The 24,665-nt window shown below is 39.3% G+C and overlaps 1 protein-coding gene across 1 annotated transcript in view; it reads left to right on the top strand.

Moving 5' to 3' along the window:
• Positions 1 to 24,665, top strand: part of CUBN (cubilin) — a 228,532-nt gene that overhangs the window by 122,213 nt on the left and 81,654 nt on the right. The window contains exons 36-43 of the mRNA XM_040968271.1: positions 5,953 to 6,112; positions 7,599 to 7,712; positions 10,127 to 10,237; positions 12,295 to 12,423; positions 13,348 to 13,480; positions 21,110 to 21,315; positions 22,156 to 22,340; positions 23,499 to 23,691. Of these exons, the coding sequence (XP_040824205.1) occupies positions 5,953 to 6,112; positions 7,599 to 7,712; positions 10,127 to 10,237; positions 12,295 to 12,423; positions 13,348 to 13,480; positions 21,110 to 21,315; positions 22,156 to 22,340; positions 23,499 to 23,691 (1,231 nt within the window). The remainder of the gene's footprint in view (positions 1 to 5,952; positions 6,113 to 7,598; positions 7,713 to 10,126; positions 10,238 to 12,294; positions 12,424 to 13,347; positions 13,481 to 21,109; positions 21,316 to 22,155; positions 22,341 to 23,498; positions 23,692 to 24,665) is intronic.

Raw genomic sequence — 24,665 nt, 5'->3', positions numbered from 1 at the left:
TCACTAACTGCTATTACCTGTAACTCAACAGCACTGATTTCTTTTACTTAAAAATATTCTTTAGGGATGGGTATTTAGCCTAGCTATTAAAATGCCAGCAAAGATACCATGTTACTTATCAAGGAGTTTCAGTACCTGACTTCAGCTCCCGACTCCAGCTTTCTGCTACTGCAGACCCTTGAAGCAGCAGATGATGGCTCAGGGAATTGGCTTCTGGCCTTCTTGGTAGGAGACCTGAGTGAAGCTCCTGGTCCTGGCTCTGACCCAGCCTAGCCTCACCCTTTCCAGGCATTTAGGGACTGAACCAATGGACAGGAAGTTTCTCTATCTCTTTATATGTTTCTCTCTCTGACTCTCAAATTTTAATACATTTTAAAGCACATTTTAAAAATCAAAATATAAATCATAAGCTTTTCCACACATTCAGTATATCTCCTTAAGTAGTTCACTTGGTACCTGTATTATTCTGATATTTCCCAGAAGAGTTACCAATAGATTAAGAAAAAAAAAGTAACAACACAGAAAATGAAAATAGCAGCATATTCATATGTGCTGATTGCTTCTTCACATGGCAGCCTCTGAGGCTGTAATTTTACTTTTGCATTCAAATAGCTTTTGTTCACTCTGGTTAGTAATAATTTTTAACTCGCACATGCAGTTGGTTTATCATGTTCTTGAGCAGGATGAAACAAGAAACAAGGAGATTTGGTGGAAGTAATCTCCCATCTCCTACACTCCAATCTGAAGAAACACTCCCATTTCTAGAAATGAAAACATAGGCACTATTCAAGACAGTGAAATTCACCTCCCTCCCCACCCCCGAGTCATGCACGTTGGGCTGTAAATGCTGACTGATATTTCTATCTCATGATCATGAGCCCTTTAGTCATGCCAGGGTTTTGGTCACAACAATGAAGCTGCCGGCTAAAAGGCTGTGCCCTACCCCCACCTCAATTACACGCTCTTTTTGCTCAACCAAGCGTTTGTCAATGATTGTCCTGATTTCCTGCAATGTTAAAATGTTTGGAGATATCCCATTTTCCTTTTATATTGAATTTTACATCTTAGAAGGAGCCCAAGGTACTAGCTGTTGTTTGGAGACTGAAGTGAAGGCAGAGGGATCTTTAGTCTGTTGTAGTGATGTGGGAAGGATGAATGGGGTCCTACAGGGCATTTGCACAGGAAAGGGTGAGATGAAAGGAAGCAGCTGCAAGATTTTTCGGAAAGAGAATTGACAGAATATTGTAAGGTGTTGGTTTGAGGATAAGGGGGAGATCTGAAGTAGTTTTACAGCTAGGTACATTCTTCTGGCATTTCCCAAGGCTAGACGAGCAGGCAAAGATGCAATGAAGGACTTAGAGAATGAAATCAGTTTGAGATGCTGATTTTCATAGTCCGTGGGAAGTAGAAGGGAGCTGTCTGGTGTGCAGTTGGCTATGTCAGCCTGGAGCTTGGAGGGAGGGTTTGGGTGGGTGATAGTATTAGTCAACTAACAAATGCTGCAGAGCTCTTGAAACAGATGCCACATCCATGAAACTTGACGCACAGCTGGTAGGCAGCAAGAAGCTAGATTAACTGGCCGTCATGTGCACCAGCCTTGATACTGCAGTGCTGTCTTCATAGGATTACTTTACATGCTTGAATGGCTAAGGCACTTAGAAGTTTTAAAATGCACATGTTATCTAAATTTATAAAATAGAGAAAGGAAGAAACATGATGTTAATGCCATTCTTAGTACTCTAAGACATATACAAACTATTAAAATTTTGTTTTATTTCCTGCACAAATACATGTAAATATATACACATGGGTTAAGATGATAGTGTAGTTTTATACCCTGCCTTCTGCATCTAGTATCTGAATATTGGCTTCCTTTTTCTTTTTTCCTTACTGCAGTCATGCTGTGGTGAGTGTATGTCAATGTTGGTCTACGTTTCCTACTTACTTTATCTAGGTTCTGTAATCTTTACTGGGAGGTTTATTCTGAAATATCTAAATTTAGAGAAAAACATAGTCTATTATAAAATATCCTATTAAGGCTATCAAATTTTAACTTTTTTCCCCATTTGTTACAGTTCCATTTTTTCCCCCTAATAAAAAAATATGTTGCTAAAGCCCACAGTTGAAGGTGGCATTGTAGTGCTGTTTCATGTCCAGGCTGTTCCTCTTTGATCCAGATCCCTAGTATCCCCTGGGAAGGCAACAGAAGATGGCTAAAGTGTGTAGGCCCTTGCTACCCATTTGGGAAACCTAGGTGGAATTCTAGGCTCCTGCTTTCAGCCTGGCCCAGAACCAGCAGATGGAAGGCATTTCCTTTCTCTCTCTCTCTCTCTCTCTCTCTCTCTCTCTCTCTCTCTCTCTCTCTCTCTCTCTTTCTCTGTCTTTTCCATGCTATCTCTGCTAACTCTACTTTGCAAATAAATTTTTTAAAATCCTCAATTAACTCCTGTGTGTATGTGTCTTGATGCTCTTTCCTAAATCCCTACCAGAGAAAGCCACTCAGGAGAATTTTGGGTTGTACATTTTATGACTGGATACTCATTTTTTCATATGTGTCCATGCACTATGAAGTACCGTATTGTCGTAGGAGGGGCTGGATATTTTAAATTGGGTGTAAATGATGTCACACAGTATATATTCTTCACTTTGCTCTCTCACTCAAAGTATGTTATTTTACCTTTTTCTTCGTTGGGATGTAGTCATTTGGGTGTGTTCTTTTTTTACCATTGTTCCTGTAACCCATTTTCCCGTTAGTGAACATTTAAGTTGCTTCCAGTATTTTGTCATCACAATCTTTGTGTGATGCATGTTCTTACACTTTTGTAGGCAACCACTTGAGCTTTTGAGTTTACTGTATGTTGTCATATTTCATTATAAATTTATGTATGCATTAATGAAATGAGAAAAAACTTACCATCATATTAATTATCATAATTTCCACAACATCACCTCATTTTCTGTTTGATTATGAGGCAGCAAGGAGGAGTCTGATAGGCATTCCTGCAGAGCTGCTATGGCTGGAGCTCCCAGAGACAGCAAATGCATTTTGTTGGATGTGTGTATTTAGTTTCAAACTTTTATTTGCTTATAATAATTTAGAAATGAGTTAGTTGAGATTTCCCAAGTTTTGTTTGTTATAAATATTGCTCTGTTACCACACAGATCCTAGATTGGGAAATCAGATCCCAGGCCCAGAGAGCTCTTAGTGGTAGCTTCAATAAGAATTATGTAAGCTATATGAGTATGTTATACCTATGTACAATAGTAGTAAAATTTGTGAGGTCTCCTTTGGAAATTAATGGAAGTAAGAACAACTATATAATAATTTTCATGATAATTTTCATGACTTCAGGATTTTCAATAAGTAAGTATAGAGTTTCTCAAATTTTTCCCTTGCAGTACTTTTCTTGAACTTTGTAAATTGTAACTTAGGATACAAAAATATTGACTTGATTTTAAAGATCTAAGAGGGTTTGCTGTTACAACTGCAATTTAAAAAAAAATGAACATACATCTTTGAGAGCGTAAAATTCCAACATTTTATAAAATCCCAAGTAGATATAACTTGTCACAAACATTTTATACAGAAGTAACATTGTACAATATGAGATCTGTAGGGAAAAGACTGCTATTCACATGGATTAAATAAAAGCTTACTAGCATGCTGCCTTCATTTTAAACAATAAGAAACACATAATCATGTGTTTGTAAGGATTGGTTATAGTGTTTGTGACTGTTTGTGACATGCTCATCATGCATGAAGTGTCTTTGGTATCTAATTTGAGGCCACTTAGGAACCTTTTTGGAGTCCATTCCTCATGATGTAATGACCCAACCAGAGGTATTTAGGCCAGGGTTCTGTCATTGTGGAACCTTAGGGAATGGTAGCACTGGGAAGCCTGCAGACTTCCTGGGAGATGTGCCCCTTACAGAGGATCCCTTAGGAAAATAGCTCATAGGCATGCGACTTTCTAAAGATTATTTCTACTTTCTCGTTTGCCTTTTCTGCCCTTCTTCGTCTGAAGAGGGATGCATTCATTCAAAATGAAAGCAAGAAGTTAGAATGGAAAGAAGTAAAGTCTATTTACTGGACCTCTGCATTTGGGGAAAATAAGCCCAGAGAGTCTTGCTTCTTGCCTTTGTGAGTTATTCTAACAAATAAATACATCTTGAAGGGACCAAGCAGTTTTGTGCCTTTTCAAGAGGCAGTTGGCATTTCCTCCAAATTCTTTAACTTCAGATGCTCTAAGATGTTCTTTATCCTTTGATATTAAATCTCAGGTGGAATCATGTAACATGAATAAAACCCTAGGAGGTTTTTTTTGTGTGTTGAGCTTAATAAGGTATAAAACCAAGTACAAAGGTAATAAAGTTTTGAATTAATTTAAGGGTGGTTATGCTTGAGAGTAAATTGAAGGATAGATGTAATAAGAATTTTTTTTTCATAGTGGTTAATTTATTGTTTTGGCTACTGGTTAAAGTACATAAAATGTTCAGAAGAAGTCATTTTATAATAAAAATTGTATTTGGGGGCCTAGCGTGATAGCCTAGCAGCTGAAGTCCTTGCCTTGCAAGTGCCGGGATCTCATACGGGCACCAGTTCTAGTCCTGGTAGCCCCACTTCCCATCCAGCTACCTGCTTGTACCCTGGGAAAGCAATTGGGGATGGCCCAAAGCCTTGGAACCCTGCACCTGTGTGGGAACCTGGAGCAGGCGCTGGGCTCCAGACTTTGGATTGGCACAGCTCCAGGCACATGGGGAGTAAATCAACAGACAGATTGTCTTCCTCTCTGTCTCTCCTCTTCTTTGCATATCTGACTTTCCAATAAAAATAAAATAACTGTTTAAAAAACAGTTTTTAAAAATTGCATTTTTTACTTTGGTCAATAAAATGTCATTTTTTTTTTACTTTTGTAAAAAAGATTTATTTTATGGGCCTACCACAATGTCTAGTCGCTAAATCTTCTCCTTGCAAATGATGGAATCCCATATGGGCACCGGTTCATGTCCTAGTTGCTCCACTTTCCATTCCACTCACTGCTTATGGCCTGGGAAAGCGATGGAGAATGGCCCCAAGTCTTGGGGTCCTGATCGTGTGGGAGACCTGAAGGAAGCTCATGGTTCCTGGCTTTGGATCAGCTCTGCTCTGCTTGTTGCAGCTACTTAGGGAGGGAACAAGCAGACAGAAGACCTTTCTCTCTGTCTCTCCTTCTCTCTGTAAATAATTTAAGTGAAACAGTCATATTTTAATTTTAATTTCATGCTTCCAGTCTCTGGTGGTTGGTAGGTTGATGTATTTATACTGCTCAATTGATAGTTTATACTGAACAAAATGGAAGAGGTTTAATGCTGGACCCTAGACTCTAGTTGTCTAGTTCAACGTGTCCTGCTTCCCTTTTCCCTATTAGGAACTGTGTGACTTGGCCATATCGTGTACATTCTGTGCATTTTCTCTCATATAGACAAGTGGAAAGAAATTTGGAAGATAGCACTGGACCCATGCATATAAAGGGCTGACTCCAGCTCCTTGCACATGGCAGACAACATCATGAATGGTAGCCATTCTTACAATCCAAGGAAAACAGTTCATTCCTGGTTGATTTACACATGGGAGCATTCAAAAATTTACACTACACACCAAGTTCCAAGCAGATGATTAGGCTTCAGTTTCACAGGCGAGTGCAAAGATGTCAGGTATCTGTGATATTTATTTCTGCATAAATAGGTTTATACCTACAAGTAGAATGTATTCTACTCACTGGCGTAACAGGGAGTGTCAGATAAGTCTCAGCCCAGCACTGAGCAGAAACGATGTCTAATATACTTAAGAAATGTGTAAAATGTATTCATCTTATAAAAATCGAAGAAAAAGTAAAGAAATACATTAGGGTTTAGGAGGCCTTATGCAAATCTGAATTTCTGAGCCGGTTTCCCTGTCTCCTTTCTTTGTAGGCATATGATGTTGAAAACTATGTAACCACCCGTCTTGCCAACGCATGTGGAAGACAGCAGCTAACTAATCCCATCATCTCTTCAGGAAACAGCCTCTTCCTGAGATTTCAGTCTCGTTCTGCCAGACAGAGTAGGGGCTTCCGAGCTCAATTCAGGCAAGGCAAGTGCCCTGTGGGTCTTCTGAAGTGCTAGAGAATTGTTTGTGGTACCACTCTAAGCAGAGCTTTCTACTTACATATCTAAATATATACTTACTTACATACATACACATATACCAAAAACAAGGGAGCTCTGACATAGTCATGACAGCTGTTGATGTTTTCAATTTTATTCTTGCAAAAACATTTTTTTTTTATCATTAAGACTTACTTATAGTAGAGTCACAGGAGAACCTTCCAGAAACTGAGGTGTCCTTCATTACTAAATCTGCCACTGACCATGACCCTGGGGAGTCAGTGTTGTCATTCATTTTGTTTGGTCTTAAGTCACAACTTCTTTAGTTTCCCTTTTAAGACTTTTCCATCTGGCCCTTCTCAAGATTAACACGTTAACCTTTGATCATAGGATGAGAGAATGCTAAACTGGAAAGATTGTTAGCTGGCTTGAGAATAGTAATGGTTTTTGTTCGAATAATTCACTTGAAATAAGTTTGTTCCATTTGATCATTGTCTCTCTTTTTAAGTGACTTGCTTGTATTCTGCAATAAAGAGCCCTGGATGGGGAACATTTTCTTCCAAAAATGTGCTATAGACCTTGGAGAAAGACAGGCTATGTGCCGGCAGTTGCTGTTAATGATTTCAAAGGAAAGTTTCTGTTACTTTTATTATCCTCTCATCTGTTGCTTCACAGCAAAAGCCTCCATGAGCTCTTATCTGGACTATGATAAGAGCTTCCTGAAACTTACTTATGTTGCCCCATCATTACCAGTGGACATCCTGCAGAATCCCTTCTCTGAGCAGACCATTGAGGTCTCCAGTGGAACTCCACACAGCTGGAGAGGCAAGCCCAAGCCCTCCTAGATGTTATCCTAGGGTTCCCGAACCTGCCCTGCCTCTTTGCGGTATCACCTCCAAAACTGTCAAGTCCTGCAGGAGTCAGCCACTTTTGTCTTAACATGGTCCTCACCTGAGTCCTCACAGAGGCTGCCCACTTCGTGGACCATTCTTCCTCAACCTCTAAGTCCTCATTCAACCACTGCCTCCTCCAGGAAGTCCTTCTTGTACCTCTCAGACTGGGCCAATTAACTTGCCCTCTTTGAGGCCCTCATAGATTTGCAGATCTCTGATGATACTCAGGCACCCTATGAAGTCTTGCTAAATTTTGTATTTATTTTTCACAAAAAAAAATAGGTCATTTATAAACAGTCTGTCCATATGTGTATAATTTTTGAGAGATGAATAGAGTCCAAATCATTGCTGAAGTTTTGTTTGAATGACTCAGGCAATTCTTGGCCTTTAATCTGATGTTCTATGCTATCTCTTTACTTCCTGTAATTGTGTACCATTTTTTCCATGCTAATATGTCTTCCTTGGCATTCATTTCAGAAAAAAAAAGAACGGGTCATTTATGTTTTAAATTGTCAAATCATTTTGTACAGTCGCTAGAAATCAAAAGTTATTTGACAGAGTGTGTTTTTGTATCCTCAGTCTGTGGAGGCTACATCTTCACCACATCTTCTGATACCATTTCCTCTCCATTGTTTCCCGCCAACTATCCAAACAATGCAAACTGCACCTGGATAATTCAAGCTCAACCTCCATGTAAGTAACAACAATAAAATAGAAAAGGAAACCAGGACAGATTGTGTCTGTGGGAAAGTCAGTGTATGACTCATGTTCTTATCTCTTCAGTGGCAACACCTGGTGGCCTTTCCCTTCTCTTTGTGTGTGTCCCAATTCTTGAATCACCTGAGAATAATGTTTCCTAGTCAGGTGAAGAAATAATTTTTACTGTTTCATATTAATTTAAAAAAATTTTAATTTCAAGGCCTAGTAAAGGAAAATACCCAGCCTCATAAACCTGTATACCTTGCACTGTGAACAGGCCTGTGGCGTTGAAGGTAAACAAGTATAATTGATAAATAGGTTTTTACATGTACGTTTTAAATGTAGCAGGTGATCAAGATGGTTGCTGAGTCAATAAATGAATAATACTGGCCATAGACTGGAGGGTTACCTCATGACTTAACAAAATAACACCGTGAGCCTGTTGATCTTTAAAATAGAAATGAATTTGGGCCCGGCGCGGTGGCGCAAGTGGCTAAAGGTCCTCGCCTTGCACGCCCGGGATCCCATATGGGCGCCGGTTCTAATCCCGGAAGCCCCGCTTCCCTTCCAGCTCCCTGCCTGTGGCCTGGGAAAGCAGTCGAGGACGGCCCAAAGCTTTGGGAACCTGCACCCGCGTGGGAGACCCGGAAGAGGCTCCTGGCTTCGGATCGGCATAGTATCGGCCCGTTGCGCTCACTTGGGGAGTGAATCATCGGACGGAAGATCTTCCTCTCTGTCTCTCCTCTCTGTATATCTGCCTTTCCAATGAAAAAATAATAAAAATAAATCTTTAAAAAAAAAAAAAATAGAAATGAATTATAAAACTCGATCTTCCCTGCAATGTATGCATTTCAAAAATCCCACCTCAGGTATTGAAGAAATACTTAGTAAATTATTACTTTATTTATGTTTTGAAATCCTAGATTTTTAAAAAAGATTTATTTATTTGAAAAATAGAGTTACATAGAGAGAGGAAGAAACAGAGAGAAAGAGATTTTACATCTGCTGGCTTACTCCCCAGATGGCCACGATGGCCAGGACCATGCCATGCCAAAGCCAGGAGCCAGGAGTTTCAACTGTTTCCCCCACATAGCTGCAGGGTCCCAAGGAATTGGGCCATATTTCACTTCATTCCCAGGCATATTTGCAGGGAATTGAATTAGAAGTGGAGAAGCCAGACTCGAATCCAGTGCTGGCATGGTAAGAGGCAGCTAAACCCGCATGCCACAATGCTGGCCCATAGAATCTTGTTTTGTGACCTGACCCCAGTTGGGTAATCAAGGTAACAATCCATGTTTCACAGAGAAAATACAGAGCCAATCCCTAAAGGCAACAGAATGGCTGCCGAGGGGGGGATTCCACACCATTAGGAATCCTGTTTCTGATGAATCTTGCCCTCCTTTGACATTTTTGTAGAATTTTTTTTTAAAATTTAAGCTTACTATAAGAAAGACATTCTCGATTTAGTTCTGTACCTAATGACCTGAATGAAAACAGGCTGATCAATAAAATCTATCAGATTCCATTACAAAATAAATAGCCTACTCAATGTAGTTTAGCTTAAATGTTTCCTAACAATTTCCTGGAGATATTGGGAGTGAACACACAGATGGTGTATTTATTGGGGGGCTGATGATGTAATCGTCAGCCATTCAAGAGGGAGGAGTCCCAAAGGAACCTGTCAGCCAGCCAGAAACTGAGCCAGCAATACAAAAGTTCCTGCCTCAAGCTGAACAGTTTTGTGCTTTAGGATTATTTTCTAATGAGTTGTAAGATATGCAGATGAAAGATTTCTCTTTGGTTCAGGAACAGCAACAGGAAAAGATCCCTTACTAAAGATTAGGGACCCTGGAAGAGCAACAAAAGGAAAATGTACCCAGGCACTTTCTGTTTTGCAAGTAATTCAAAGCTTTCTTGATAAGCACACTCGCTCTGGTTTTAAAACTGAGTGTACCAGAATGTGTGTGCCAATGGGAGAAGGATGACATATTTACAGGCACGGGTGAAGAGCCACAGCTTAAGGATTCTATTTAATTGAGAGAAATGTTTCCGAGAGGAGCACAGCAATAGCTGACATACAACAGTGGAAAGACTATTTTCCATTAAAATATTCCCCACAATGTCTGGAAGGAGCCTCGTCAAGAGCCCTGTTACCTCCACCACCATTGCAAGTTCCACAGGCAGGCACTTTCAAAGCTGTCCATTCTCTTCATCGTTAAAGGAAATCCTGATCTCAGACCCAGTATTCTCCGCTTGCTTGCTCCATTCAGCCAGTGTGTAAATCTCACAAGTGCCTTACTTCCCTGCTGGAGATCTCTCTGAGGAGATAGTTGGAGGTCAGCTCTCTCTCCCTGTGTATTGTGTCTATTGGTATTTTATTAAATAGTCTCCTCTTTTTGTCCTTACAGTCAATCATATTACCTTGTCCTTCACCAACTTTGCAATTGAAAACAGTGCAGGATGTACACGCGACTTTTTAGAAATTTTGGATGGCAGCTCTGATGATGCACCGCTCCGAGGTACTGTGCAGTTCATTCGCTGTGTGTGTGGCCTTGACTGTTTTGCTTAGATGCCTTCAGATTTATATGTGCGCATTGAATGTTAGAATATCTCTAATAACTAAGAAACACAGCGTAAGCCAGTAAGAATAATTACAGGCTAAGAAAGCAGGATTTAATGTGGATGTTTAAGAAGGAAGCTTCTTTGTATGCAAAGACATGAGCAGCTTGTGGTTTTTTTTTTTTTGTAGTTGCAGTTGACTTTGATAATAGTGCAATATGGACCATTTCTATATTAGATAGCATTTGCACAATTGTTATAATACAATTGGACTTATTTCTTCCCAGCTTTGTCATTTGGTAGAAATAAAAAAATATTACTTAAATTTAAAAGCTGTCATTTTACCTGTTATTTATCTTAAGGCAATTAATGAATGCTGGGAGGCCAGTACTGTGGTGCATCAGGTTGAACCACCACCTAAGATGCTGGAACCCCATGTGAGTGTCAGCTCACATCCCTACTATTGAACTTCTGACCTACCTTCCTGCTGATACACCAGTTAAAGCATCAGGTGATGGCTTAAGTAGGTCCATGCTATCATGTGGGAGACCCAGATGGAGTTCCTGGCTCCTGGCCTTAGCCTGGCCACTCTGCAGCCACAAGACACTTTCAAGAGTGAAACAACAGATGTAAGATCTTTCCCTCTGCCACCTCTGTCACTCTGTCTTTCATATAAAGAAAAAAATCTTTAAAACATTAAAGAATGCTGTGATATCGTTTCTGAAATGTTCTCAAGCAAAATAATTTCATGTGATTTAAATTTTCTGTATGGGCTCACTACGTTTTGAGTTTTGTCATACAAGCTTTTTAGCCTCTCCCTGGAAGACAAGCCCTGCCAGGCAAGAGCCTTTGTATGGCTTATTGCTTTATTTCCAGGCCTGGCACAGCGCCCGAGACAATAGTGAACCATCAGTGAATGCACTCTGTGCTCTTTACTCTCTTGTGTTGTCAGTTCTTTGCTGATAAGCATTTGACCAAAGCTGAGGCATATTACTTAGCAAAAACTTACACAGCACCACTTTGTGCTGAGTAATATTCTGAATACCTTATAACTAGTAACTCAATTAATTATCACACTCTTGTAATGTAGAGTAGATTTTAGTATTTGCTTTGCCCCCTTTTCCTAAGTGAGGCAGCTAAAGCACAGGGAGCTAAAGTGTCAAGTATCTGGCAAATAGCTCAGGTCAAATAGTGGTAGATAATACAGCCAAGAGCTAAATCCAGGTGTTCTGGCTCCAGCAGCTACCCTTTTCACTGCTATGGTATATGCTCACAAGGTATCTGAGTATTAGCACATTTATTTGCACTGCTTCCTAGCTTGCTGGAGGATCTTTCCTGAGTTACAACGCAGCCAGGTCCTCTAAGTGTGTCCTCTGACCTGCATCTCATAGAGAAATGGTCTTTCCTCCTATGCGTATGGGAAGGTATTTCAAAATATTTAGGCAGAGGGACCCGCAAAATGGCTCAAGTAGCTAATCCTCCACTTCCAAGCATCAACATCCCATATGGGTGCTGGTTTGTGTCCCAGCTTGCTTCACTTCTGATCCAGCTCCCTGTGTGTGACCTGGAAAAGCAGTGGAGGAGGACCCAAGTCCTTGAAACGCTGCCCCCGCATGAGACACTTGGAAGAGGTTCATGGCTTCAGATCAGATCGACTCAGCTGGTCTGAAGCATCACGTGGAAAATCTTTCTCTGTCTTTATTTCTCTGTGTAGACCTTGTTTTCCAATAAAAAGGAATAAATCTTTTTTTTAAGCTTGTGCAGAATTATAATGAAAAGGTATGTTTCTTTGGGCATGAAAAATTCAAAATGCATTTGCTTTTTTAAGACTTCACATTTCTTGTTTATTTTTAATTCTTGGGCATTGTCTCAAATGCTGACCCTGACTTAGTTCTTCCAGAAGTGATTCCTTCTGTTTGCTTTGCTCTCTTGTTATTCGGGTAAAGATGTGTTGATTGGAGTAACGGCCTCTGCCATGCTGCTGATCCTTCTCTTTGTCAATATTTTCACTGTCTAGGACGTTACTGTGGTACCTCCATGCCCCATCCCATCACATCTTTCGGCAGTGCCCTGACACTGAGGTTCATATCTAATTTTGGAAGGACTTATCATGGTTTCCATGCTACATATGCTGCCTCATCATCAGGTGAGAAGCAAATAGCAAAGTGGTCCTCCTAGGCTGTGAAGCAACACCCTTAATGTGTTATTTGGTATTTCTACTCTCTTAAGTTGGAAGCTAGTTTCCTGAGATCACCTTTGTGCCTCACCTGACCTTCTTCTCCATAAGATTAGCATGTTATAAATTCTAACAGTAGAGAACCCTAAGTTGACTGGAGCCTTGGCTGGAAATCTGGCTGTATTTTGAGCTAAAGACTGGGATCTAAGGTGCCTTGCTTGTCAGTATCTTGATGCCTGCTTTTGTAACATGCTTGTTAAAGCAGGCCCTGACTGATGGAACCCAGGGATTTCTCTTAGGGATGGAAACCCTCACTTGCTAGTCTCATCTCCCAGGCCTCTCTGCTAGGCTCAGGCAGAGTGGGTGTGGACAGGGTTGGCAAGATGCCTACAGTGCATGGAGAAGAGGGAAAATCAGGGCCACCCAGCCCTAGTGTGTCTACCCAGGAGAGGGTACGGTTGACTACTAGAAGTGAAGAGCCATTGGACACCATGAAAATTGTGGCTGTTCTAGTTTTTTCATGAACAGGAAAAGCTGGAACACCAATCGAACTTTCTTTTCTTGGCCAACATTGATGATAATCCTGGTTTGAAAAAATGTCTATAAGCTAAAAACATGTCTTTCATTTCCCAAAGTTAGATTTCATGGGGGAAGATACTGCAGAGATTCTTTCTGAGCCAATGCACTAAAGGGCTCCTAGATTTCAGTTTTCAAAAAACTTCCCTTGCAGTATATGACGTGGAAGGCTTTTTCAAATGTGAGATGGCAAAGCCATATGATTTCTGCTGGTAATGGCTCCACCATTCTTTCTTCTTTATCTCGTGATGGTGATGTTGTGGTTGAATGGTCTTCCCTTCCATCCTTGCTCTCACACTCATTTTATTTCTCATCTAGCTTGTGGTGGAAACTTCTACATGGCTGAAGGCAGGTTCGACAGCCCTGGCTACCCAGACATTTATCCCTCTAATGTGGAATGTGTCTGGAACATTATCAGTTCCCCTGGCAACCGGTTCCAGCTGTCTTTCATGTAAGTCCTTTTCTGTGGTGTATTGTTTCAGTATCAATGAATGTGCAGGAAGGAAGCAGTGTTACTAATAGGATGGACGACTAACAGCACATGTGTCCAAGCAACTGTTGAAAGAAAAAAATGTGGTGGGAACTTTATGAAGTCTTTTTCCAAACTTCCTCTGTTTTAATCATAGTTTGGGTTATAAATAGCATCGAGAGTCTCTCGAGAATGGTTCCATAGTCCTGTTTAATGTTAACAGAAGTACTTGAACTGTTGGTGGATATATTTATGAAATGTTCATGGCAACAAAGAACAGTGATTTTCTTTATCCTTGGTTTTAGGCACATTTAGGTTCTTTCAGAGAATCACTGATATTCTCTCTACCAGCAGAGCCCTCCATCTCCTAGAAGCCTTTTTCACCCACGGACCCCAATCCACCTTTCTGTCTACTGCTATCAGAAAAAGGATTTGGGAAACTTTGGGAATTTGGTAGCTGATATGTGGAGGAATCACTTTCACAATCCTCACTGAACTGTACCCTTTTGAAATGCAAACTCAGGTGACAGACTAAAATTCTGTCACATTCAGAGTGCTCCCAGGTTAAATTAAACAACAATAATAGCATTTCCCAGAACTGGATCTAAAACGTACACAGGAAAAGTACAAATGGCCAGTTTAATCAATCGTCAAAAAGGTACCTGTGACATAGGAATAGAAGCTTAGCAAATATTAAATAAGAATATTTTTTCATTTGCATTGCCATTTGGAACTGAAAGTTATCATACTATATTTTGTATTAGTGAATATAGTTGAAATTATAAATTCTGTGTCCAAGATAGTGTAGGTGTTTTATAAGTATCAAAAAAGTATAAGTTTTGGGAATACTAGCCTGTTTATTCAAAAGTCTTGTTCTTCTGCCTAGCAATGCAGGTATGTTCATCAGGAACTGAATAAAACTATAAGCTCACAGTCCTAATTGTGGGCAAAGTTTAAATATCTCAAACTTCTATCTTCAACCCACCAATCTTTTCTTTAATCAATCAGTCACTCAGTGCCTTTTCAGGGTACACATGGCATTGTATTAAGACAGAGACACCCTGTGCTTGCCTGAAGGCAGTGCAAGTTGAAGCCACCATATGGGAGAAGGTTTTAGCTTGTCTCTGTCTTCACTAAGAACACAAAGATAGGTATGAGCAGAAGAAAGACTTATTTGTTTTTATTTATTTAGAAGGCATAATGACGGACAGAAAGATAGAGCTTCCAAACATTTGTTCACTCCCAAATGACTGTAACAGCCAGGGCTGGCTCAGGATGAAGCCAGGATACAGAAAATCCATCAGGGGTTCTTGTGTGGGGAGAAGGGACACAGGTACTTGAGCCATTGCCTGCTGCTTCTCTGAGTTCACATCAATAAGAAGTTGAATAAGAAATGAATTGGTGCCCTGAACTCAGGTACTCTGAAATTGGATGCTGTTGTCTCAAGTGGTGTCCTTACCATAGTGCCCAACATCTAAATATAATTTTTACCTGATGCATGTTTATGTTTTTATTCAACACATATTTATTGTACTTCTATTGTATACTACACACAGAGCCAACACATATTGCTCTCAATCTAAATGTTTGCACGTGATGAATAAAACACATTTTCTAGAGCCATGTTGTGGCATAGCAGTTAAAACTGCTGCCAGCAACACTGTGTCTCATATGGATTCTAGTCAGTGTCGTAGCTGCTTCACTTTTGATTCAGCTCCCTGATAATCACCTGGGAAAAGCAGTGGAGAATGGCCAAGTGATTGGGCCCCTGACACTCCTATGAGAGACCCCGAAAAAGCTAATGGCTTATTCTGGCTCACACCTTACTATTATAGCCACTTGGGGGAGTGAACCAATACGTAGAACATCTCTCTCTCTCTCTCTCTCTCTCTCTCTCTCTAACTCTGACTTTCAAAGAATAAGCCTGTCATTAAAAAAAATTTGTTTTTTCTAAGTTAAAGCCCAGAGTCCTTCACATAGCTTTCTAGGTCCCATATTGCCAAATAAAATGGCTCCCTTTTGGTAATTTCCCCCTTGGCCTTTTCTGTTGTCAATGTTGTTGACCACTGATGTTCAGAAGTTGCCAGCACCTGGACTAAGTCCTAAAGTGCTTAAGACAGGTAAACGGGAGTCACTGTTGTGTCATAGTGGGTTAAGCCTGCAGCATTTGCGTGTATATATCAAAGCACTGGTTAGAGTACTGATTGCTCCACCTCTGAACCATCTTTCCCTAGGCAGCTTCTGTTGCCTAAGTATTTGGGTCCCTAAAACCTATACAGGAGACCCCGATAGAATTAATTCCTCTTGGGACCAGTGCAATAGCCTAGTGACTAAATCCTCACCTTGCAAGTGCCATGATCTCATACGGGCATTGGTTTATGTCCTGGCTATTCCACTTTCATTCCAGCTCCCTGCTTGTGGCCTGGGATAGTAGTGGAAGATGACCCAAAGCCTTGTCTCTCTCCACTGCATGGGAGACATAGAAGAAACTCCTGGCTCCTGGCTTTATGTCGGCTAAGCGCAGCCACCTAGGGAGTAAACCAGCAGACAGAAAATCTTTCTCTCTGTAAAATCTGGCTTTCAAGCAAAAATAAAATAAATCTTTTAAAAAAAATGACTGGCTCTAGGCTTTTGCCTTGCCTAGTTCTGGCAATTGTGGCCATTTGAAGAGTGAGCCAGCAGATAGAAGATCTCTTTGTCTCTGTGTGTCTTCCTCTGTCTCGGCAACTCTGCCTCTCCAGGAACATAAATCTTAAGGGAAAAAAAAGTATATTATAAAATCTAAAACAATAAAATAAATCTTAACACAAATAAGGAAGACCTCAGTTCTTTATAAACTATTACTAACTCAATGTCAGTGTACTGTCTGAATGAGATTTATTTATTCTATAAAGAGATAATAAAGTTCTAGGGCCACAGCTATAATTAAAGATGTCAAATCTGAAACGTAGCACACAGCAGAGGTTGTGTGAGTGCCAATTCTCTGTCTTTGCCATTTCTGCAGCATCTTCTATTAGAGTTCACAGATATCTGCAAGTGGACAGTGCTGGGCTCTTATTCTGAAATAAGTTTCATGCACTGTACTGTGAAGGGGCATGAATTCTAACTACCAGATAGGAAACCTAAGTGAGTCAGCATTTTCCTTCCTCCCCTGTGAAACGTTAACTTGGCTTTTCTTCGTATTCCTTGTTTGAGTTTCATTTTTTGAAGGGAATTTTGTAGAATGCAAGATGCTTCTTTTTATGAAAATGATAGTCAGAAGGATTTTATGGTGAGGCCTCCTCTAAACTACATCCAGATGGTGCTGAGGAACGTTTCCCTCGGGTGCGTGAGACGCATGGGCTGAAGGCAGTTTTGAGAACACAGGGTTGGGCTTGCAGACCCTGCGGTGAAATTGAATAGGGAGAAAAGCTAGGGGAATTATGGCTGAATCTGCAACAAAAGAGAGGGAGGAGAAGCAAAACCAAAAGAAATTTTTTTTTTGTAAAACAGATATTTAAGGTCATTCGCAGAAACTGTATTTTATGCTTGCAGGGCGCTTTTCAAAAGTGGCTGGGCTTGATTAAAGAATTGAAATGAGATAATGAGAAACAGTGCCTTGTACTATTTTAGTTCTACGTTGTATTTTTACGAACAGATCTTAGCTAAAGGGTAAATTTGCTTATGAAATGTATAGGCCTAAAACAAAGGATTCTAAGAACATTAGAAGTTTAGAAAAAAAAATTTGAGTGGATTCTTGCAGGTATGGCTGTAAGAACTGCATTATTTCTAATGTAGTATTTTGACAACTGTTTTAACAACACCATGCTACTCTGGTACTTAGGAAAGACCTTCACTTTAATTTCCTGGGCCATGGTACCAGACTTTGATGTGCATAATTGCTAGATTTGATGCACAAGATTTGCTGGGATCTTGCTAAATGCAAGCTGTGATTCTGGTGGCTGGTGGGGCCTGCTTCTTTATCTCAAACTCTCAGAGGAGACAGAGGCTGCTGGGCTGCATACCACACTGTAGAAAGGTTTTAGAAGTCATGCCTGTGGAAAATAATCTGCCTTTCTGCTTCTGGTGAAGCAGAAAAAAAAATGATTGGCTTATTTCACAGTGTTGTTAATATTAAGCTAATAAAACTGAGGTTGAATTTAAGCACTAAACTTGGCAGCCATCCTGAAGATAGATTCAGAACATCTCCCTTGCCAGAAGTGATAATAGATAGACATTTTGGATAATATTCTTAGAGCATTGGATTCTCACTGGAACATTATGGGAGTAAGACAAATAAACAAATGTATCCTTTGCTTTGGCCCAAGTGGATGCTTCTTAATTTCTTCTGTTTCTTCACTATCAGTCACAGCTTGCTGCTAAAATGTGTGTACGATATAGTCCAGAGGATCTGTACTGTAACACCCCACCTTGATGGGATCATAGAAGCAGGTGACTCCCACTATTCTGGCGAGAGTTCTGCTCAGTCCAGGACGTTGCTGGAGAAGCTGTGGGTGGAGCAGAGCTGCTTGCGCCTGTGCTTTGGGCACCGTGACTGCTGGGAGGTGTGCCTGACATTGATTCTATGCAGGGCTTGACGTGGCCAGAGCCTCTAGACTGGCTGGTTGTTTTCTTAACGTCCTCACCCATTCACCGAGACAGAGCACCAGGGAGCAAACTGCTTACCAACATGTGAAATCTTATATACAAGTGTGCTTTCTGGTCTCCACATGTTTCTGGGTTTTTCAGTCCTTGCAGTCAGGTCTATAGTCTAACTGGAACATTCTTTCTTCCTTTCTTATCTTTTTTTTTTTTTCCAGCAAAATCTCTCCCCAGTAACTGTTGAAAAACCAATACTGTGCAGCCATATCTTATACTTTTTTTCACTGTTAGTTACTTTTTGAAAAGATTTTTTTAATGAATGTGAAGTGCAGATGTAGAGAGAGAAGGAAATCTTCCATCCACTTGTTCACTCCACAAATGCCTCAATGTTCAGAGCTGAGCTGATCCAAAGGTGGGAGCCTGGAGCTTCTTCCAGAAATACACGAGTGAAGGGACTGTAGGACTTGAGCCATCTTCTGCTCTTTTCCTAGGTCATGGGCAGGGAGCTGGATTAGAAGTGGAGCAGCTTACCCATATGGGATGCTGGCACTGCAGGCTGAGGATTATCTTGCAAAGCCAGCACCAGCACCACACTGGCCCCCAAATTACTATTTTTCTAAACTACTTTTAAATAAATAAAATATTACCACATGCTTTCCCATTAGATCAACATGCTACACCACCACACTGGCCCCTGTGTACGTCATTGTTCATATATATCACTTTCTAGAATATATGTTTCCTGAGAGAAAGCACATAATTTATTTTCTTTGTTCTTTTCCCCATGAAAGTGTCTGACAGTATAGTGAAGAGTTTAAAAATATTTGAATGGATTTTAAGATACAGTTTCTGGGCTCAGTGTAATGGCCAGGCTCAATGGCTAAATCCTTAACTTGTAAGTACTGAGATCCCATACATGCACCGATTTGTGCTCTGCCTGCTCCATTTCCCATTCTGCTCCCTGCTGATAGCTTGGGAAGGCAGTAGAAGATAGCTCAAAGATTTGGGACCCTGCACCTGCATGGGAGACCCAGAAGAATCTCCTGGTTCCTGGCTTCAATCAGCTCAACTCCAGCCATTGCAGTGATTTGGGAAGTAAACCAATGGATGTAAGATATTTCTGTCTCTGCTTCTCTCTGAAAATATGTTCCTTTTCAATAAAAATAAATAAATCTTACATATAAAAGAAGAGCCCAGTGCAGTACCCTAACAGCTAAAGTCCTTGCCTTGACTGCGCCAGGATCCCTTATGAGTGCTGGTTCATATCCCAGCTGCCCCATTTCCCATCCAGCTTCCTGCTTGTGGCCTGGGAAAAAAGTCAAGGATGTCCCAAAGCCTTGGTACCCTGCACCCACGTGAGAGGCCCAGAAGAGGTTCCGAGCTCCTGGCTTCAGATTGGCACCACTCTAATCGTTGCAGCCACTTGGGGAGTGAGCCATTGAATGAAAGATCTTCCTCTCTGTATATCTGATTTTGCAATAAAAGTAAATAAATCATTAAAAAAATAAGATAGTTTCTAAGCTATAGTTAGCTACTTTAAGGAAACCCTGCTGATTTTTGTATATCATCTCATTATTGAGTATTATCTTCAGTCTCTAGAACAAGTAAACTGTCTCTCTTATTAGTTTGGTTTTTAGAAAAGAGCTAACACAGTACAGTGCTCAGTAAATGTTTATAGAATGAATGAGCTCTTTGAATATGGATTTAGAATTCTTCTAATCCTTGTAATCCTTATTGCCACCTTACTTTTTTTATTACGTTGGCTACTTCTCACTGTGTATATAACATAAAAAGATGAGAGTACATTTCTTTGGTTTTTTTCTGATTCAAAGAGCCTGCTTTATTATTATTATTTACTTTTAAGTATGTTTTTTGTAAGTTTTTGGTATACATTTATCAGGTTATCATCAGTCCTTTTTGAAATTTTTGATGACTGGGTATTGAATTCTGCCAAGTATTTTTGTGTCTATTATTATTCTTTAAGTATGCTATAATTAATTGCTATAATAGATGTTCTAATGTTAAATTGTAGAAATGGCTTAGGTAAGATTTGCAAATTTTACAAATTGATGGATTCCTTTGCCTGCTATTTTATGTATGATTATTCATCTGTATAGGATTAAGTAAGAAGGACTTAAAATTTCCTTTCACTTTTCAACCTTCATGTTCTTTTGTTCTGAATTACTTACCCTCAGTAAGTTAAAGAATTTATTCTCTCTGTTTTCTTTCCTGTTTTTGGTGCAGTTGACATAAAATTGACAATTAAGATATCGACTTGTTTTGTTGAAGCTTTATTAGAGCTTTTCCATGAACTCATTGCTCAGCAATTCTATGTATCTCCAATAAACAAAAGTTACTCATTTCCTCATTCCCCTAGCCTTTGGTGACCTCTGTTCTTGTTTATTTTGTTTTTCCTAAGGTGTATTTATATTTATTTGAAAGTCAAAGTGAGAAAGAGAGAGATTGAGGGACAGGAAAGGATGTTCCACCCTCTGGTGCACTCTGGAAGAGGCCACAATGGTCAGGTCTCCCATGTGCGTGCAGGAACCCAAGCACTCAGGTCATCCTCCGCTGCACCTTTTTATGAACGTTAACAACAGTTCCAGCTTCTCCACATCTTCATCAACATTTGTTTTCCATGTTTTGTTTTCAACGTGGTCATTCTGCTGGGTTTGAGGCATTATGTCATGGCTTTGATTTATATTCTCCTATTGACTAACAGTGTTAAATACTTGCTCATGTACTTATTGGTTACTCATATATATCTTCCTTTCCAAAATTTTGGTTGCTTATTATCTTTTTATTTGAAACACAAAGAGACCGTTTAAAAGTAGTAACTTATTTTGAATATTTAAGTAAAGGGAAATTTTTTGAGATAGATACAGGACCTCATGATCAAAATGGAAGTTCTGAGAAAGTAAACATAACTAGTCTAACTAGTCTAATTAATATGGGATTCAGGATAATCCCGAACTGTGTCTTACCAAAGCAGTACCCTTAAATATTCACACCCACATTCCTCCCTGTCAGATCCTTTCAGCTGGAGGACTCTCAGAACTGTAGCAAAGATTTTGTGGAGATCCGGGAAGGAAATGCCACGGGTCAGTTGGTGGGGCGCTACTGTGGAAACTCCCTCCCTCACAACTACTCATCCATTATGGGACACATCTTATGGATCAGATTTGTCTCGGATGGCTCAGGAAGTGGCACTGGCTTCCAGGCCTCATTCACTAAGGGTAAGTTAATTCTGTTGTTGTGATGACCTACAAAATAGGCTTTACAAATTAATGTTTGTAAACATCAACAGTATTTTCAATATGGTATTCTCCTGTGGTGCCTCTCTGAAATCATTTTATCCCGTGTTAGAATCACTAAATGATATGTGAGTGGTTTATTAAAAGGGAAGGCAAACATTCTCAGTGATTTTTGTATTCTCTTAAAACTTCAATTTCCTACCCTAGAATTAAATTGATTTTTTCATAATACTGTGTTAAAGAGATTTCCAATATAGTTCCGATTTGGTGTATTTATGAAATATATTACATTTAATCATATAAACTCCATAATCTTTAAATTAAAGGTGGTCTAATTCTGGGATTGACTCAGATGTCCCAGTGTTATAACTGTACAGTCTTCTTCCAGAAGACACAATCATGAAATACATTTGGTTTTTAATCAGAATTTCTCTAACTGCTTATTCTATATATTGTTACAAGCAGTCAGTTTATCCTAAAACAGTGTTTTAAAACATGTGCATTTTTATTGTGTGACAACATACAATAGGTAAGCCAAAATTTGGGAATGGGCCTGGTATCCTCATACCCTTCCCACATCTCCTTGGGTCTGGGATCCCCTTTTCACATGGGAAGTTGCTGGCTCCTTGCATAGCAAGCAACCTTCTAAGGAGCTGGAATTCCACTCACAGTGTCGCCTTTCTCCAAGGAACTTTCAATAGTTGGAAAGGAATCACAGTTAATGAAAAGCCCATCCTTTTTAATATCCTCTGCCTATTTAACCATTCAATTAAAGAACTATACTAAGTAGATCTGATTTACTGCTATGTTTTCTCCTCCTAGTGTTTGGCAATCATAATATTGTGGGATCTCATGGGAAAATTGCTTCTCCCTTATGGCCTGGAAACTACCCGCATAACTCCAATTACCAATGGATAGTAAATGTGAATGAATCTCAGATTATCCATGGTAGAATTTTGGAGATGAACACCGAAGAAACACCAAACTGCTATTATGACAAATTAAAGGTGAATTTCTACACGCAATCAACTTTTTATGCATTTGGGATTTTGGAGAATTGCTGTTGTCAAAAATAAACCCAAGTTAATGTTCATTCGAAGAGTTGCAAGTCGTACAGAATGGTCTGCCCTAATTAATTCATGATTACCGTCTCTTAAAAGTGGTTTCAGTATTGTATTTGTTATTTGCATTTCTGTGTCTAAGATTTTGTATGTTTTAGTATCATTGTGGTTTTCATGTTAGGCTTTATATGAACATATATCTGTGTCCTAATTATGTGTTTACTCTATTTTGTTATCCCACTGTTCTATTTATTCTTATGTTAGAGTGTTGAAAAATTTAAAGAATCATAAATAAATAAATACATGTGGTTATAAAAATTATGGTGACCATTGCCATCCAGACATTGGCTCCTGTATCAACTCCAGAAATACTGTCAGATTTTTGATGAACAATATTCTGTCTTACTCATTTTGGATACTCAGTGCCTCAAATAGAATCTAGGACCTAATAAACACCTACCATGTATGAAAATCTAATGTGACAAATTGAGGCCCAATAGGGGATTTTATAGCAGCTGTTCCCGTGAATTTGTTCCAAATTATTTGGAAATTATCACAACATGTGTGCCTAAATAGATAATTTAGCATTTTAAGACAAAAGAAAGAGATTTATTGAGTTCTTCGAAGATGATGAAGGGGTTCTCCAGGATGTAGTTCTTCAGTTGTCCTTAATTCTTTCTTTCTGTGGAAGCATGGTTTCTTTTAGGATAGCCCTCCCTTGTCTCTTGTGGAGCTTTTCCTCTCATTGTTTTTCCTGTCTCTCTCTCTTTCCTCCTCTTGAGACTTCACAACATGGAGCTAACCTGCTTTCTTCTTTTCTGCTCCTTAAATTTGCTGTAAATCGTCAAGTGAGCTGCAGTTACATGCCACACATCATGTTACTAATATTGTTGTGCAACAAAGATATAAATATTTTTGAGCACATTAAATTATTTATAGTAATATTTTCTGTTTCAAATTAAAATATTTGCACATTTGTTGTTTTTTTTCCTTTGTGATAAAACTGTAATAATAGAAAGGAAGTTTAAATTTTCTTTTTTTATGAAAAAAAAAGAGATGATTGCTTAAAATAGAATGCTCTACTCTTCTTTTTGCCCCTTACAGATTTATGATGGCCTTGGAGTTCATTCACGCCTCATTGGAACTTACTGTGGGACTCAGACAGGCTCTTTTAGCTCCACTGGAAATTCTTTGACATTTCAGTTTTCTTCAGACTCGACCGTCACAGGGAGGGGATTCCTCCTGGAGTGGTTTGCAGTAGACAATCCTAGTGGGCTTGTTCCTACAATTGCTGCAGGTATGTGATCATAAATGAAATGCTTTGGGATTGATAAGTATAGGCTAATCCCTTAAAGGGTTCTGTTACAACGTAGGCAAAATGCATATATAAGTACAGCTCTAAAGCCCTCTCTCCATTTGTTCAAATTCACAAATGCTACATTAAAAAATAAAGCTTCTCTAACATTCTGCAAAAAATGCAAATGTACCATTATATTTTCATGGTAGTTAGAAGTGTGAGACCTGTAAGATATTCTATTTCAAGCTTCTAGGGGCCAGTTCTGAGATCTCTGAAAATCAGTTTGAAAATTTCACATGCACATATGTGCATGCGCACACACGAGATGGAGATACTACTAAGGACAGAAGGAGGTCTGTTTCCTCCATTTGATTCAACTGTACCTTCAGAAATGCATTATGTTCTCATTAGCTGAGTGTAAGCTTCATACTTTAAAGTAGAACAGGTCTAATTTTAAAACTGACCTTACTATTTTTAAGATATTCTTCAGTAAAAGTGGTATTGAGCTGTAAGTGTTTTGAGAGACTTTGTTCTTTGTCCTTAGAATTTTTTAAAATAAACTTGGGCATTTCTTATGGATTTGAGGGTTGACAGAGATGAAAAATTTCAGTTTTGAATATTTTTCTAGGCACATGATCATAGAATCTCAGAAAAATAGTCAAACTATAAACTTATTCTAAGCCTAAACATCCTAAAGATGAAAGCTAGCTGCTTCTACCTTCTTGAGAATTCTACCAGCAAAGGCCATTGATTGATATGTAATTCATATTTATTTTTTATTTAATATCTCTTAGTATTCTTTCCTGATATATCATTTTTAGTTTGTCTTCTAAGACAGCTTCACCACATTGAATTTTAATCATTTCCTTAAAATATTAATCTGTTACCTTAAAAGCAAATAAATGATCAGTAAGATTTCAAATGAAATATAGATCAGTATATTCAGAACTCTTATAAATAAACTTGATTAGATC

Source organism: Ochotona curzoniae, unplaced genomic scaffold (assembly GCF_017591425.1).
Source record: "Ochotona curzoniae isolate NIBS_2020 unplaced genomic scaffold, NIBS_Ocur_1.0 scaffold_4683, whole genome shotgun sequence".
Classification (NCBI taxonomy): domain Eukaryota; kingdom Metazoa; phylum Chordata; class Mammalia; order Lagomorpha; family Ochotonidae; genus Ochotona; species Ochotona curzoniae.
This window is presented reverse-complemented; position numbering and strand designations above follow the sequence as displayed.